Source organism: Podarcis liolepis (assembly GCF_965112155.1).
Source record: "Podarcis liolepis genome assembly, chromosome: 17".
Classification (NCBI taxonomy): Eukaryota; Metazoa; Chordata; class Lepidosauria; order Squamata; family Lacertidae; genus Podarcis; species Podarcis liolepis.
The window spans coordinates 38508582-38522022 of NC_139571.1; the positions used below are offsets into that span (position 1 = coordinate 38508582).

The 13441-nt window shown below is 42.7% G+C and overlaps 1 protein-coding gene across 3 annotated transcripts in view; it reads right to left on the bottom strand.

Annotated features, from left to right (window-relative positions):
* Window positions 1-2016: 2016 nt before the first annotated feature.
* MELK (maternal embryonic leucine zipper kinase) overlaps window positions 2017-13441 on the bottom strand; it is a 36183-nt gene continuing 24758 nt past the window's right edge. For all 3 annotated transcript variants that reach the window (XM_083481737.1, XM_083481736.1, XM_083481738.1), the window contains exons 11-18: window positions 13153-13239; window positions 10238-10369; window positions 9044-9175; window positions 7554-7767; window positions 6458-6554; window positions 5822-5990; window positions 4429-4532; window positions 2017-2349 (exon numbers count right to left, since the gene is read on the bottom strand). In XM_083481737.1, the coding sequence (XP_083337863.1) occupies window positions 2172-2349; window positions 4429-4532; window positions 5822-5990; window positions 6458-6554; window positions 7554-7767; window positions 9044-9175; window positions 10238-10369; window positions 13153-13239 (1113 nt within the window). In that variant the 3' untranslated portion in view covers window positions 2017-2171. The remainder of the gene's footprint in view (window positions 2350-4428; window positions 4533-5821; window positions 5991-6457; window positions 6555-7553; window positions 7768-9043; window positions 9176-10237; window positions 10370-13152; window positions 13240-13441) is intronic.

The window sequence follows — 13441 nt, forward strand, 5'->3', positions numbered from 1 at the left end:
CGAACGTAATCCGTTCCGGAAGACCGAGTTCCGAAACGTTTGAAAACTCAGTACGGAAGCCTCAATACAGGAGCCGTGTGGCATGTTCGACTTCTGAGGCGAGTTCGAAAACCAAAGCATTTACTTCCAGGTTTACGGTGTTTGAAAACCGAAATGTTCGTCAACGGAGACGTTCAAATACCACTGTATCTCAAAACGGCTGTTAGCAGCTCCTGGCAGAAACAGGCAAGCCACCTGCAGAAAGGAATGTTGGCTTGCAGTACGTCCATTGCTCCTTCTCCCCTTTGAACAAGACTGCAAAAGGAAGAAAATTCGGTACCAGTGTCCTGTGAAGACTTCTGCTTCCAGGAACTCTGAATCCAACCTCACAAGTATAGTATACTATATCAAAAGTATAGTATGCTTTTAAAACATTGTACTGCTCAAAAGGTTTAGAAGAGGAAGGCCTTCTCCCTTTGGGAGAAACACACACACACACACACACACACACACACACACACACGATCAAATTAACCTCCTGGAGGAAGAAATTCCACAGCTAGAGTAGCAGAACAGAGAAAAGCCCAGGAAGTCGCCAATCCAGCTTCTGAAGATGACAGCCCAATGAGTGGGACTGCTCCCCCCCCCCAGTCTAAGAAAAAGAGTACATTCAAACGGAAGCAGATGTACAAAAGAAGCATCTTGATCACCTTCTCGATTATCCTTTTGTTGCAGTAATTCGTTCTCTACCAGGAATATTAGGCACAAGAAATCGGCACCATAACTGAAAAAAGAGGAACCTATTTCACACATCAGAGCGTGTAAGATAACTTGAATCAATTATCCCCTGCTTGTTTTTAGTTTAAAAGAGGAAGAGGGAAGGGGAAGCAAAGAACCATAGAATATACTGTTTTCGAACACCATCAGGGGTTCAGAAAGGTTGCCTTCATTTGTTTCAGTTAAACTGAACAGTTGTGTGATGATCAGGTCCATCACATTGGGAATACCCTAATTCTTCACAGTGCAAGATCATGTGTGGCTAAGTGGGGGTGGGGGGGGAGAACCCTAATTGTGTAAATTATACAGACTAAAACAGCAAGAAAACAAAATCAAGCTATACGATTGCAAGTTAACAGTATAATGATGCAAGATTCAACCAATTTTTTCTGCATTGGTCCAAGAAGTTGAATCCAGGATCCTGCTTCCAAAAGTGGCTAGGCAGAAGTGTGCAAAGAGCTTACAATTAAATGAATGCAGTAACCCTCTCCAGCTGCTTTGCCCAAATATCCTAGAATCCAGAGGTAGCTACACTGTGAACCTCCAGATGTTGTTGAATACAACTCCCATTAGGCTCAGTTAGCATAGTCAATGGCCAAGGATGATGGGAGGTGCGATCCAGTATCTTGAGGGCCACAGGCTAATCCCCCTTGCAAAGCCTCAGAACACACGGGTCTGTTTAGCTACCATAGCCATTGATAGACCAATTCTCCATGCCTTTATCTAATCCTATTATTGAAGGTAGCAAAGACCATTGAAAAGCTTCTTTGCCTTGCCTAATGGAGGAGTGTATTGTATCTTACTCGATCATATGAAACTGCTCCATCTAAACAGCATTTCCTGCCCAAGGCTCCTCCTGCTTTAAGACTATGAGACAGACATTCTGAAATGCAGGGAAGAGGGCAACTCGGCTGTATTGCTCATTGTATAGCAACGAGGTTCATGAATGAATGACAAGAATGTTATAAATTTATTAGAGATGTTGAACACAAAGCAAATTTGAACTTTGAAACATAGCTGTGGCCCTGTTTAGCCATTTCAGTAAATGCAGCTTGAATTTCTAATTCATTTTCTGTTAAGTGATAAAACAGAATTGGAACACTTTATTTACCTCTTTCCAACTGAGAGACAGCACGCTGGTCACAAAACTGTTTGAGAAGTTGCATTTGCCAAGTTGCAGTTCAATGTTCACAATCATTCGAAGAAACAATTAATGTACAAAAAGCACGTGATTAAAGAAAAAGAAACAAAGGCAGATAATGACATGGGAGGTCAATGTTTATTCACAAAGGAGGTCCTATTTAAAAACAAAAAAATACTAGTCCTTGGGTTAGATTAGGCAAGCTTACTAACAACTAAAACGAACATGGCTTAGGTTGGTTAAAACTGTCCATGTTCTCACCGTGAACCAAGAGTTATAGCTTGCAGCTACATAGGATATCTTCCACTAGTCTTTTGTAGACCCAGGCATCTCCCTTCAGCCGCTGCCTCCGAATGCCCACGCCTTCAGGTTTGCTTAGCTGGCAAACTTCCAGCTCAAACTGCATTGTCACTTTGCCAAAGTCTGACTGGGTCTGGCACTTCAGTTTATAGCTGTGTAAGACAAAGGAAAGGGGAAATTAGTTCAGGTACTTACAAGTCAGGGATTGCAGGGGAAATAATTCTAGTGACAAGAGCCAGCTTTTCTGCACACGATCTACTGGGCAGCCAGTACATTCAGTCGGCAGAATAAAGTGGGGAAGGTTTCTTCTAAGATGTGGAGATTAGAGCTGGGCAATATTACAAGTAATTGTCGGAAACCGGTCTGATGGTCAAACCGCAATATCAGTTTCAGATTTTTTCAGCAGGCGATACATTGCGGTTCCCCGGTCACCACCAGCACAGCCCACCTCATTCTAGTCTGTCTGCCTGCCTGCACTGTGCTGGTGGCAGCCAAGAAGCCGCAATGTATCGCCAGCTAAAATTGCCTTGATCAGCTGAGAAGCGGGCAGTTTAAGGAAGCCTGCTTCTCATCTGATCAAGCCCCTGCCTCTGACTCCCGTGAGCAGGAGGGCAGGATGGTGTTGTCACAGCTTGTTTTGACTGCTCTGCTGAGGGGCGGGCAGGTGCGCAGCCAGCTGCACCTCAGCGGAACAATTTAAAGAAGCCCCCCTTTGGGGACTTGATCAGCTGAGGGGTGAGAGGCTGCCTGCCCCTCAGTTGATCAAACCCATATTTAGCTCCTGCTTGCGGGAGCCAAGGTGGTATAGGGGCTTGCAACTTCACACATCGTGATATATCAGTACATCACAATATTTGTTGTTTAGTCGTTTCAGACTCTTCGTGACCCCATGGACCAGAGCACGCCAGGCACTCCTGTCTTCCACTGCCTCCTGCAGCTTGGTCAAACTCATGTTAGTAGCTTCGAGAACACTATCCAACCATCTCGTCCTCTGTCGTCCCCTTCTCCTTGTGCCCTCCATCTTTCCCAACATCAGGGTCTTTTCCAGGGAGTCTTCTCTTCTTATGAGGCGGCCAAAGTATTGGAGCCTCAGCTTCAGGATCTGTTCTTCCAGTGAGCACTCAGGGCTGATTTCCTTAAGGATGGAGAGGTTTGATCTTCTTGCAGTCCATGGGACTCTCAAGAGTCTCCCCCAGCACCATAATTCAAAAGCATCAATTCTTTGGCGATCAGCCTTCTTTATGGTCCAGCTCTCACTTCCATACATCACTACTGGGAAAACCATAGCTTTAACTATACGGACCTTTGTCGGCAAGGTGATGGCTCTGTTTTTTAAGATGCTGTCGCAATATTTAGCTGCTGATATATCACAATGTTGAAAAGCAGATATTGCCCAGCTCTAGTGGAAATACAGGTGGGGAGCTCTATGTAATGAATGCATCCACCCACCCTTTGAAAAAGAAACCATTCTTGACTTTCTAGCTCTTTATGCAGGAAAGCCACCCCCCCCAACACACAAGGGGGCACTAACATGCCACCCGCCTGAAGGGATACTGTGGGGCAGGGGGATAGCATTTTGACTTAATTCTGCTGATTCTGTCGTCTGACCTGATGCTCAGTGTTTTATCAGGCAGCTCATAAGACAATCCAGTAGAGGAAGGTATTGATTTACAAGCTGTGACATTGATTGTGGCCCTTTGAGTGTGACACTTCTCCACTTGAGGTTATTAAGGCTGCTTACATTCGTTTGATCAGTAACTGACTCAGTTAATGATCAATCAAGATGGGGACCAGGCCTTTAAAAAAGAGAAAGAAAAATGGTGCTACGAGACAGAGGCACACATATTTTAAAAATTGACTGTGATGTGTCCTTTAGAAAGTTATCAAGAAAATGTTCTTTCTGCCAAGTGGTTGTTTGCACTCATTAAATTGCAACTTGGTTTGGGGAGAAATAAACCATGAGTGCAGGTCTGGATGACAAGCCAAACCATGGCTCGCTTCCCAGCAGCAGAAGCAGGGAAGAGCTAAGTACATGTAATTTCAGCAGGGTGCCAACTAACTGCTTGTTCACATTAAAGCATAGTTAAAATAAAACTATGGTTTAGTGCAACATGCAAACCAGGCCACAATTCTAATGTAGAATGAGCAAGATAGCAGCTTGTTGGAGGGTCGAGGAGAAATTATCTGATAAAGATACCAGACTGAAATAAGGAATGAATATTTACACTTACCCCTTCTGTACAAAATCAACTTGCTTTTTGGGAAGGATTGCAATTATTTCCTTCAACAGCTCATCTGGATTTAATAGGTTTGTTGTGGTCACATTGTAATGAGCCTAGAGAACAACACATTTGGTGCACGTTTAGGATACAATTCTGCATTTCACATTCAAACACCAGCTACATTATTTCAGAAAGAAAGGAGAAGGAGAGGATGAGAAAGATGTTATGAGTCTTAACGGTCCATGGCTTTGACTTAATGGCAGAACATCTGCCTTGTACACAGAAGATCCGAGATTCAATCCATGTCCAGGCAGGGCTGGGAGAGATCACCATCTGAGATCCTGGAGAGTCGCTGCCAGTCAAATCGGCCTATCCTGAGCTGCGTAGATGGATCAATGGTCTGGCTTGGTATAAGGCCATTTCCTCTGCTTCAAAACATTGTTCTTTGCTACATAAGTGCCATTCAAAGTACTGGAAGAACCATGTTTAGTAGGCTTTAACTAGGTATAAGACCTTAAGGTTCTCTTTTGTTTAAATTCAATGTTTCATGCCAGACTTTCATGCACAAAAGTCCATAGACATTTGTTTGACATTTCCAACACCTGTAAGGAAGCCCCATCCAAATGATTTCTATGAAGCTGAGGCCTCGCTTTACTGAAATAAAGTTTCTTACTGTTCTAGCCATTATCATATTTGCTGCCACTTGCACCTTGAACTTTAAAAGTGAAAGAACTCAGAAGTTTTGATCCATGACATGAAATCCCCTGCAAGCATCACAGAACTGGCACCTACTTGCCTACTGCTTGTTAAGCATGGCATTTGGCCCTTCGTCAGCTTTTTGTGTGGCCTGGATCGGACAGGCTACATGGCAAGAGTCATTTAGTAGAACAAGGGTATTCAGCTGTAGCTGAATCTCTGCAACCAGATTCCAAAAGTTGATAGTTGCTAAAGCTGGCCATCATTTGGACTTAAATCTGCAAGTAACCTTCCAAATTTAGCCTTTTCAGCAACGAGAAAGCTTACTGGACTGTGAATTTAAGTGCAGCACAAAAACAGAAAGTTTTTCGTTAGTGCTGGGGGCGCACTTGAAAAGCTTGGAAGACAAGGCAACTCAGTCTAGGGTGTCATGTGCAGATGGTGTTTAAGCATTACACAGTAGCTGCTCCAAGTCTGCAGAGATGGATACCACTAGTTTTTTCCCCCAGTTAGCTATTCCAGGATGAGACACCACTTTATTAGACTTTTAAAAACAACAGCCACAATGTCTCCAGTACAGTGAGGGCTTGAGGCTTGGGGAATCATAGCCATAGACCTCCACAGCCCAAACAGGCATGTAGGCTTACTGATACATCACTGATAGTTTCATCAGTAAAAGAAATCCCAGGTAATTCAGCAAACTTACCTTTAATTTCCTTGGCCCATCTTTGGTTGAGCCTCTCTTTTTGTTTGGTGTAAGCATTGTAATAACTTTATCCAGGCCTCTTTCAAGGCTCCCAAACATCTTGGTTCCTTTTCTCTTCTGACCACTTTCAAAATGAGCTTGGTTCAAGTCCACTTCCACTGAGCGACACCTGTCATGTTCAGAGATAGCAAGTGCACAGTTGTTTTCAGTGGCTGGGAATTGACAGTTTTTAGATACATCAGTAAAAAGGTCTTTCAGCTTCTGCTCTTTTGTGGCGGCGGAGGGAAGGAAGAGGAGAGAAAGGGGAAACTGACAAAATACATGGCTAAAAGGACCTGCTGCACAACAGTAATTTGGGATTTTGAGAGCGAGTTGTATATATGCTCCAATTCTCTGGGGGCACAAGAGTGAATTTTAATTATGGAAAACAGGAATGCATCCAAGACTACTGAAGTGTGTAATGTAAGTTTTTTTTTTCTGCAGCTTTTTAATATTTGTTGGTAAATGTAGGAACGGATTTAAATAGGTTATAACAGAGCAAACAGATGCCATTGCAAAAAGCTTTCCCCCATCAATACAAGGATTAAGATTGTACAATAGACCACCTGAATATGCTCAAGTTAACCGGACATTTACCTTCTCTCAGGGCTAATGACTCCGGCTTCTAATTCACACGGTTTTGTAGAAGATGGTAGTTTAACTGGGGTCTCACTGGTGGCTGCTTGACTTCTCTCTGCAAGAAGCACCAACCAGTTTTGAGTCTATTTAGAAAGATGCATTATCAGCCCTTCGTAGTCCCATGCTTAATCCCATTATTTTCTTACTTTGGTAGAAAAACAGCCATTCTTGAGTATTCCCCCCCCCCCCGCTGCAAAATCAGTTTGTAAATGCAAGGCTCCTCCCCTAACCAAAGGACCAAGCATCCTCAGTGGAACCCCCAGAAGGAAATACCCCACTCCCCCCAAAGAAGAATACTGAATGGGATATCAGCCACAGATCAGAGCAGAGGGTGGATTTTAAAAGAGATTTGAAGGAAGGGATTCTAAATACAAACAAGAAGCTGAACTGATGTTAGTGGAGTTGGGCTTGGGAAGTATGCAGTTTCAACTAATAGTTATTCTGCTGGCCAACACAAAAAGATGTGATAGAAAGTCAGAAGTGTTTGGCTAACTGCACAGTAGTTTTCAACAGCCTAATAACTATGAATAAAATGAAATACTTTTTAAAAAAGCGGTTGTGGAAATACCTTGAGCAAACTGTTACAGGTTTATTAAAATAGGTACAGAGTAAGGAGCTATCCTACCCACCCACCCACCCACTTCTGCACAGCAGGCCTCGTTAAAAAGTACCGTCAGTAAGATAATTGATTAATTAGGGCTTCCTGCTCATGCCCCCTTGGAATACCCCTCCCGGGAAGGATAGGTGCAGGTGTGCTATTCTGTTATTTGGCCTAGAGGCAAGATAACCTAGAGCAACAGCTGGACACAGGACAAGTGCTCCAATACACCATGAAGCAGGAAGACTCGAACACAACAATTCCACACACCCCAATGTCAGATGTTAACCTGTAGTTACTGCCTTGAGCCCCACCCTCCAGTCTGGTATATGTTTCATGTAAACTGCTTGGAGTTTTTGGAAATTAAGTGGTAAATCCTGTCCAATAAAAAATAAATAGCATTTGTTAAGAGTTCTCTGTTTCCAACAGCAATCCCTTCTCATTTCCAAGCCATACCTTCAGGTACAAATGCACGATTTGGCGTTGTGAGCACTCTCTTCTCATTCATGACCCAAGCTGGTGTCTTTGGAGGGGGAAGAATAAATGGCTCTGGCTTTGCCGTAGAACAAGCACCAGAGTTTTCTTTGTTGGCATGCTTCTTGGAGGCTCTTCTCCTTGGCACAGGAAGCAGAGGCGGAGTGAACTCTCCACCATCCAGGAACAACTGAGGCTTTTCAAAAGAAAATATTTTGAGGAAGGGAACCTATTTTCCCCATCCCAGACAAGTCACACGTGCAGATCAGTACACTGCTCACAGCAGGCCACGACCCAAGCCATCACAGGCATGTTGGCAACTTATTGTCTTCATTAGACACAGCTTGGCCTAACAAGGCAGGATTATCTGTACCTGATGTATGTTAAATGATCCAGTTTCTCTCACCCCTTGCATGACACCATTTGACTTTTACACAGAAGCACACATGTGTTCTCTCACTGCCTTTTTGCAAGAAGAGGCAGAAATGTTCAACTATTGCTACAAGGGGTGTATCTGATCACACCTTGTAATTGATTAGTGGAGAATGAGCAGGATTGTGGTCTGTATTTTCCATCAATCCAACACTATCTCGGACCTTTGCCAACGCCAAGTTGTTCACAGCCAATTCAAGCATTGGTTAAGGTTTTTATTTGACTCATCTTGTCGTTATTTGCACTTCTACCATGAATAGCCCTGTAACACATCACCCAAGTTCTGTAACTTCCAGTTACATCATGTTAATGTTAGTCTAACAATGCCCAGTCCCACTTACTCTGCACTGGAACCATCCCATTCTTCTTTGGGAAAGCTCAAAGGTACTTATGTTTGGTCTCCACCTAGACACTGACTAGGCCACACCTGCTTAAGCTTAACAATGCTAAGGCATCAGACGCTCCCTAACAAACTATGGAAGCTGCCTTATACAGTCAGTCCATTAAGCCATCTAGCTCAGTAAGGTATACACCAGAGACAGTGGCAACACTGTGCTCTCCAGATGTTGCAGGCTACAACGCCCTTCATCTCCAAGCACTGGCTGTGGTGATTCAAGCTGATGGGACTTATCCACAACATCTGGAGGGTGCCACATTGGCTACCCCTAGCCTAGACTCGGTGGCAGCAAGTCTCTAGGGTTTCAGACAGGACTCTTTCTCATCTCCACCTGGAGACGCTGGGAATTGCACTTGGGACTCTGTACACACAGCATATGCTCTACTATTGAACTACCTCCTTCCTTACTGGAACCAGATACCACCGGGCTATTCCACCCATGCTAAATATGCTTTTTCTTCTCTCATGGTCTACAGAAGTAGGTCATACCTAACTGATAGCAATGCCCACCTCTCACAGTATCTCAGGCACAAGCTGTTTTAGGTAAACCACAACCTCTAAGCCAATACCAACGTTTTAAACATCAGAGGCAAGCGTAATTTTTTTAAAAAAATCTATCATTTAGTTAATAGGTACAAGATACCTGCTTTGTTTTGGGTGTATTGCAAACAGGCTGAGATTCCTCACAACAGGCTAGGAATTCCATGGATCCAAAGCCACATGCCATTTCATTCCCATCTAGATTACCATCGTAAGACAGGGCCTTTTTGAAAACCTGTTCAAAGAGGTATAGTTCATTTCATTAAATGAGTGCACTTTCAAAACCCTTCAGTTAATTCTAAATGTCTCAAAGACATTACAAAAATAATAATCCAGCCTTTTGGGTACCCACACTTATTTGTTTCAGTGAGGTTAAAGGAAAAGCTTAGTGAATGACGGGCATACCATGCTGAACTGAGTGGTTCAACTCAGTTCCCGTGGTTCAGCATTAAGCTGCCTTCCTACCACTTGGTCATTCTGGAGAGAGGGATGACTCCTCCCCCTTGGAGGGGAGGCAAAAGGCTTCAGAGGACCTTGTCTGATCCTTGGACAAGGCATCATCCGTATTAGGAATGTCCTTCAGCAGCATCTGGCAAATCATAAGATTCAAGCCTGCCTTGGTTCCACTGTAATGAAGGCTTGGACAATACAGCCTGCTTCAAAGAGGAAACAGCACTTTGCGTTTGGAGGGTTCTGTGGCTAAAACCCATTTTATTTTTGATACTTCTGTCACATCTTTCCTTTCGAAAGGTCATAACCACTCAGATAGCACTGCCAAGCAATCTCCCATCCATGCAGGCAGAGATTTGCTTAGATTTAAACATAGGGATATCCCGTGCCTTCAGTCCCTTCTCTGGGTTCCAGCTCTAGAGCAGTCTCCAATGTAACAGTGGCCCAACTGACCTCAACTGGAAGTTAGTGTTGTCAGCCCCATGCTGTGGAACACCCTTTCAGGAGAGATTCATCAAGCACTCTCACTTTTGACTTCCATCTATTGAAGACACTTCATTCTAAACCTTTGTAGCCATTTTTTAAAAAAATTTTGACTACCCGGTCACTTTAATAATTATTTGTATTGTTTTTAATTTTGTTTTACTATTGCATACCCTCCTGGTATGTTATGATATGGGGTGTAAAAATATTTTCATAAATAAATAGTTCACTCTATAGCTGAAATTTCATTACACTACTTGCTGCCAAGTCAAAACACCCAGCAAAGGCTTGTTTAGCTGCACCACTCATGGGGGGGGGGGGAGTGAAAACACTGCAAGCTTTAGGACAAATATGAATCACACACCTTCTGTTCTCTGGATGGAGTGATGCTAGCACCTTCTGCCATTACATTTGGAATCCTTAGACGAACAGGTTTACCATGTGCTTTCTTTGATTGAAGCAAAAGGTATGTTGCAGTCACATGATCATATTTCCACTAAGAATACAAATAGATCTGGGTTACTTTCTCAGCCATCTTCTTGAAAAGCAGGGGGCAGTGGAGGGTGGACGTACCTAAAATCAATGTCACATTCCAAAGGGCTTAAACTGCATATAGTCTAGGTATTTTTTACCCCAGCTTTTAAAAAACACCTTACTGTAACTTCATTGTGTTCAGCACAGAATTTTTGTAAACTTTTCCTTCCAAATATAGCCAATGGGTTTTTACGCATGAGAACATAAAAGGCATGTTGTCACTGGTACCATCATATCAAAAAGTTTATCCGAGCAGAACTCCAGGACAGAGATTTTAAAAAAGGAAAATTGGGGAAAAGGCAAGGGAGTCCTATGCTAAGTGAAGGGAATCTTGCAGTGCCAGATGATGAAATAAGGAAGCAACTAGAGAGATTTCAGAACATAAATACTTTCCTCAAAAAGCACCAGAAAAGGCTGCTCAGCCAGTGCCTTCTCCTTCCCACACTTCAAAGCCCCCTCCTCTTTTTTTCTTGAAGGGAAGGCGATGTCAGAGTTCTGAATATATAGGCTAGTTCTAAAACAATTTTTGTCTTATTATAGAACCGAACATAATTATCTGAAAAATTAGGTTTATACATCTCTTGCTTTTGCCTTTTCAACAACTTTGAAAAAAACCCTTTAAAAAACCCTAGCCATGTTCATGCCCATCTGAAATAAGTTTAGCAATTTAGATTCAAAACTCCATTAATTCGTCTCCCCCCACCATTATGATCACAGATTTCTGTGAAATTCACCTTCTGCCTCAAACCTCTACTGCATTAATTTTATAATTGTAGAATAGTCCGTACTTCCGAGTCAATGTGCCATGAAATATGCAAATTCTTACCATGAAATAAGCAGCTGATTGCCATGAAGATGCTGCCTGAGCAGCAACAATTTAGATCTGCAAGTTCTTCTTAAGAGATGCAAAACACAAGAATTTCTACTTACAACTGGTAAAGTCTATTGACGAGGTTATTTGCAAGAGACCAATTGCTTATATCAGTGGCTTTGAATTGTGTTAAGGGGAATCCGGTGGTTCCCTCAGAAGCCTATCAGGTTCTTCAGCGAGATCAGTGATGAGAACAATTCCCTGAAGAGTCAGATTATTGTTCACCAACATTTATTTCAGGCAACATAGATGTTGGAAACTGCTAGAGTATGCTCTGAGAGAGGCCAAAGGGCACACCTATCACCCTTTGTGAACCAATTGGCCTGGCCTGATACCTGGCATCCTCTGCAATATGGATTTCATGGCTGATATGGGAAACATTCTTTTAATAGTAAATAACTTGAAGACAACCAACTTAAGCCAGTGTTTCAAAGATCAGATCTAATCAGATTAAACTCTAAATCAAAGATATAATTTAGTGTACAGTACACAGAATGTGAATATCCGCACTTTATCATTAATTTTTGTGTTTGCTCCATTGCAGAAGCATGTAAAAGGCACCTCTTCAGACAGGTTTGCTGCGGCTGGATAGCAGAACTGCAAATTTATTGATCTCACCAAAAAAGTACCAGCAAGAAACTTATTCCAAGTATTTGTATGTTAGTGTCATAAACAAACCTCAAACAGTGAGGCTAAAGAAACAAAGAAGTTAAAGATACACATTTTCCAAGCATCCCAATGCATCTAAATCTTGAATGAGTTCTTCAGATGGAAACATGACATAAGGAATGTTACTTCTGTTCATAGCTAACATATCAAGTTATGTCCTTCTGTAGAGTTCCAGTTGTTTCCAGTTTTTATCTTCATGGAACTCTGTCGCTCCAAAGAAGCTTATTCAGAAAAGTATGTGTCTGACAAATGATTCTGGTCATGTTTAAGGTATAAACTTGGGTTCCTGCAGCAAGTCTCTCATAGGCCGGAGCCTAGTTTTGTGACAGGCTGAAACTAGGGGCTGATTCTGGCAAAGGTAGAACAGGCTAGAGGCGAATGACGTCTATTCAGAAGATAGCCATGAGTCAAAGGCAGATTAGATATGAAGTTCCAGATGAGATGGGTGGTCTGTGCTATTAACACCCGCAGATGAATAAGATATTGAGGAACTTTGCTTGTAACTGCAAGTAAAAAGCATAGAGAGAGCTAACCAAATCACATGTCCATAGCAGGCTGAAAAGCTGCAGTTCAAGCAGATGCCACCATACCGGAGACTGGGCAAATAATTAGTATGGGAGCTGTACTGGTAGCTTAAGCTGGAAGGTACCTGCACTCAGCTGCTCATGTTTCCCAGCACAAGAACCAAGAGCAGGGGTCAGCAAACTTTTTCAGCAGGGGCCGGTCCACTGTCCCTCAGACCTTGTGGGGGGGCCGGACTATATTTTGGAAAATATATATAAATGAACAAATTCCTATGCCCCACAAATAACCCAGAGATGCATTTTAAATAAAAGCACACATTCTACTCATGTAAAAACACATGGTTCTTGGACTGTCCGCGGACCGGATTTAGAAGTCAATGGGGCCGGATCCGGCCCCCGGGCCTTAGGTTGCCTACCCATGACCAAGAATAAAGTCTTGAAAACCCCTAACCCTCTCCCAGCCCTTCACTGCAGTGGATGACTGTTAGCAGCGGACCAATCTATTCGGTAACAGTTCTATATTTAGAGTTTGAGGCAGCTACAGTCACAGATGTATTAGAGGGCTTAAACTACGTAGTTCTAAAATAGAGATGTTAGTTTTGAGACACACTCTACAGGATTGAATATTAGATGTATGAACAACTAAATCTCTCAGGAATTATTATTAAAGTCAAACATTACCTCTGAAATCATCTCAGCCATACTTTCTCTGCTACATTTGTGATACACCGAAAGTTCTGTTATGCAGTCTTCATCAAGACGCCCAAGCTGGGAGGGAAAAAGATCTGTTTAAATATTGGTGTTAAAGCTGCCAATTCACCCACCCTCATTTTTTAAAGACCTGCACACTGCTGGCTCTTTTCCACCACACACTTTTCCATTGGATCACTATGTCTACTCTTAACTGTCAGATCTCCAGAACATTTTGCTTTCAAGTATACCTGCCCCCGTACTTATTTACACAATTTTG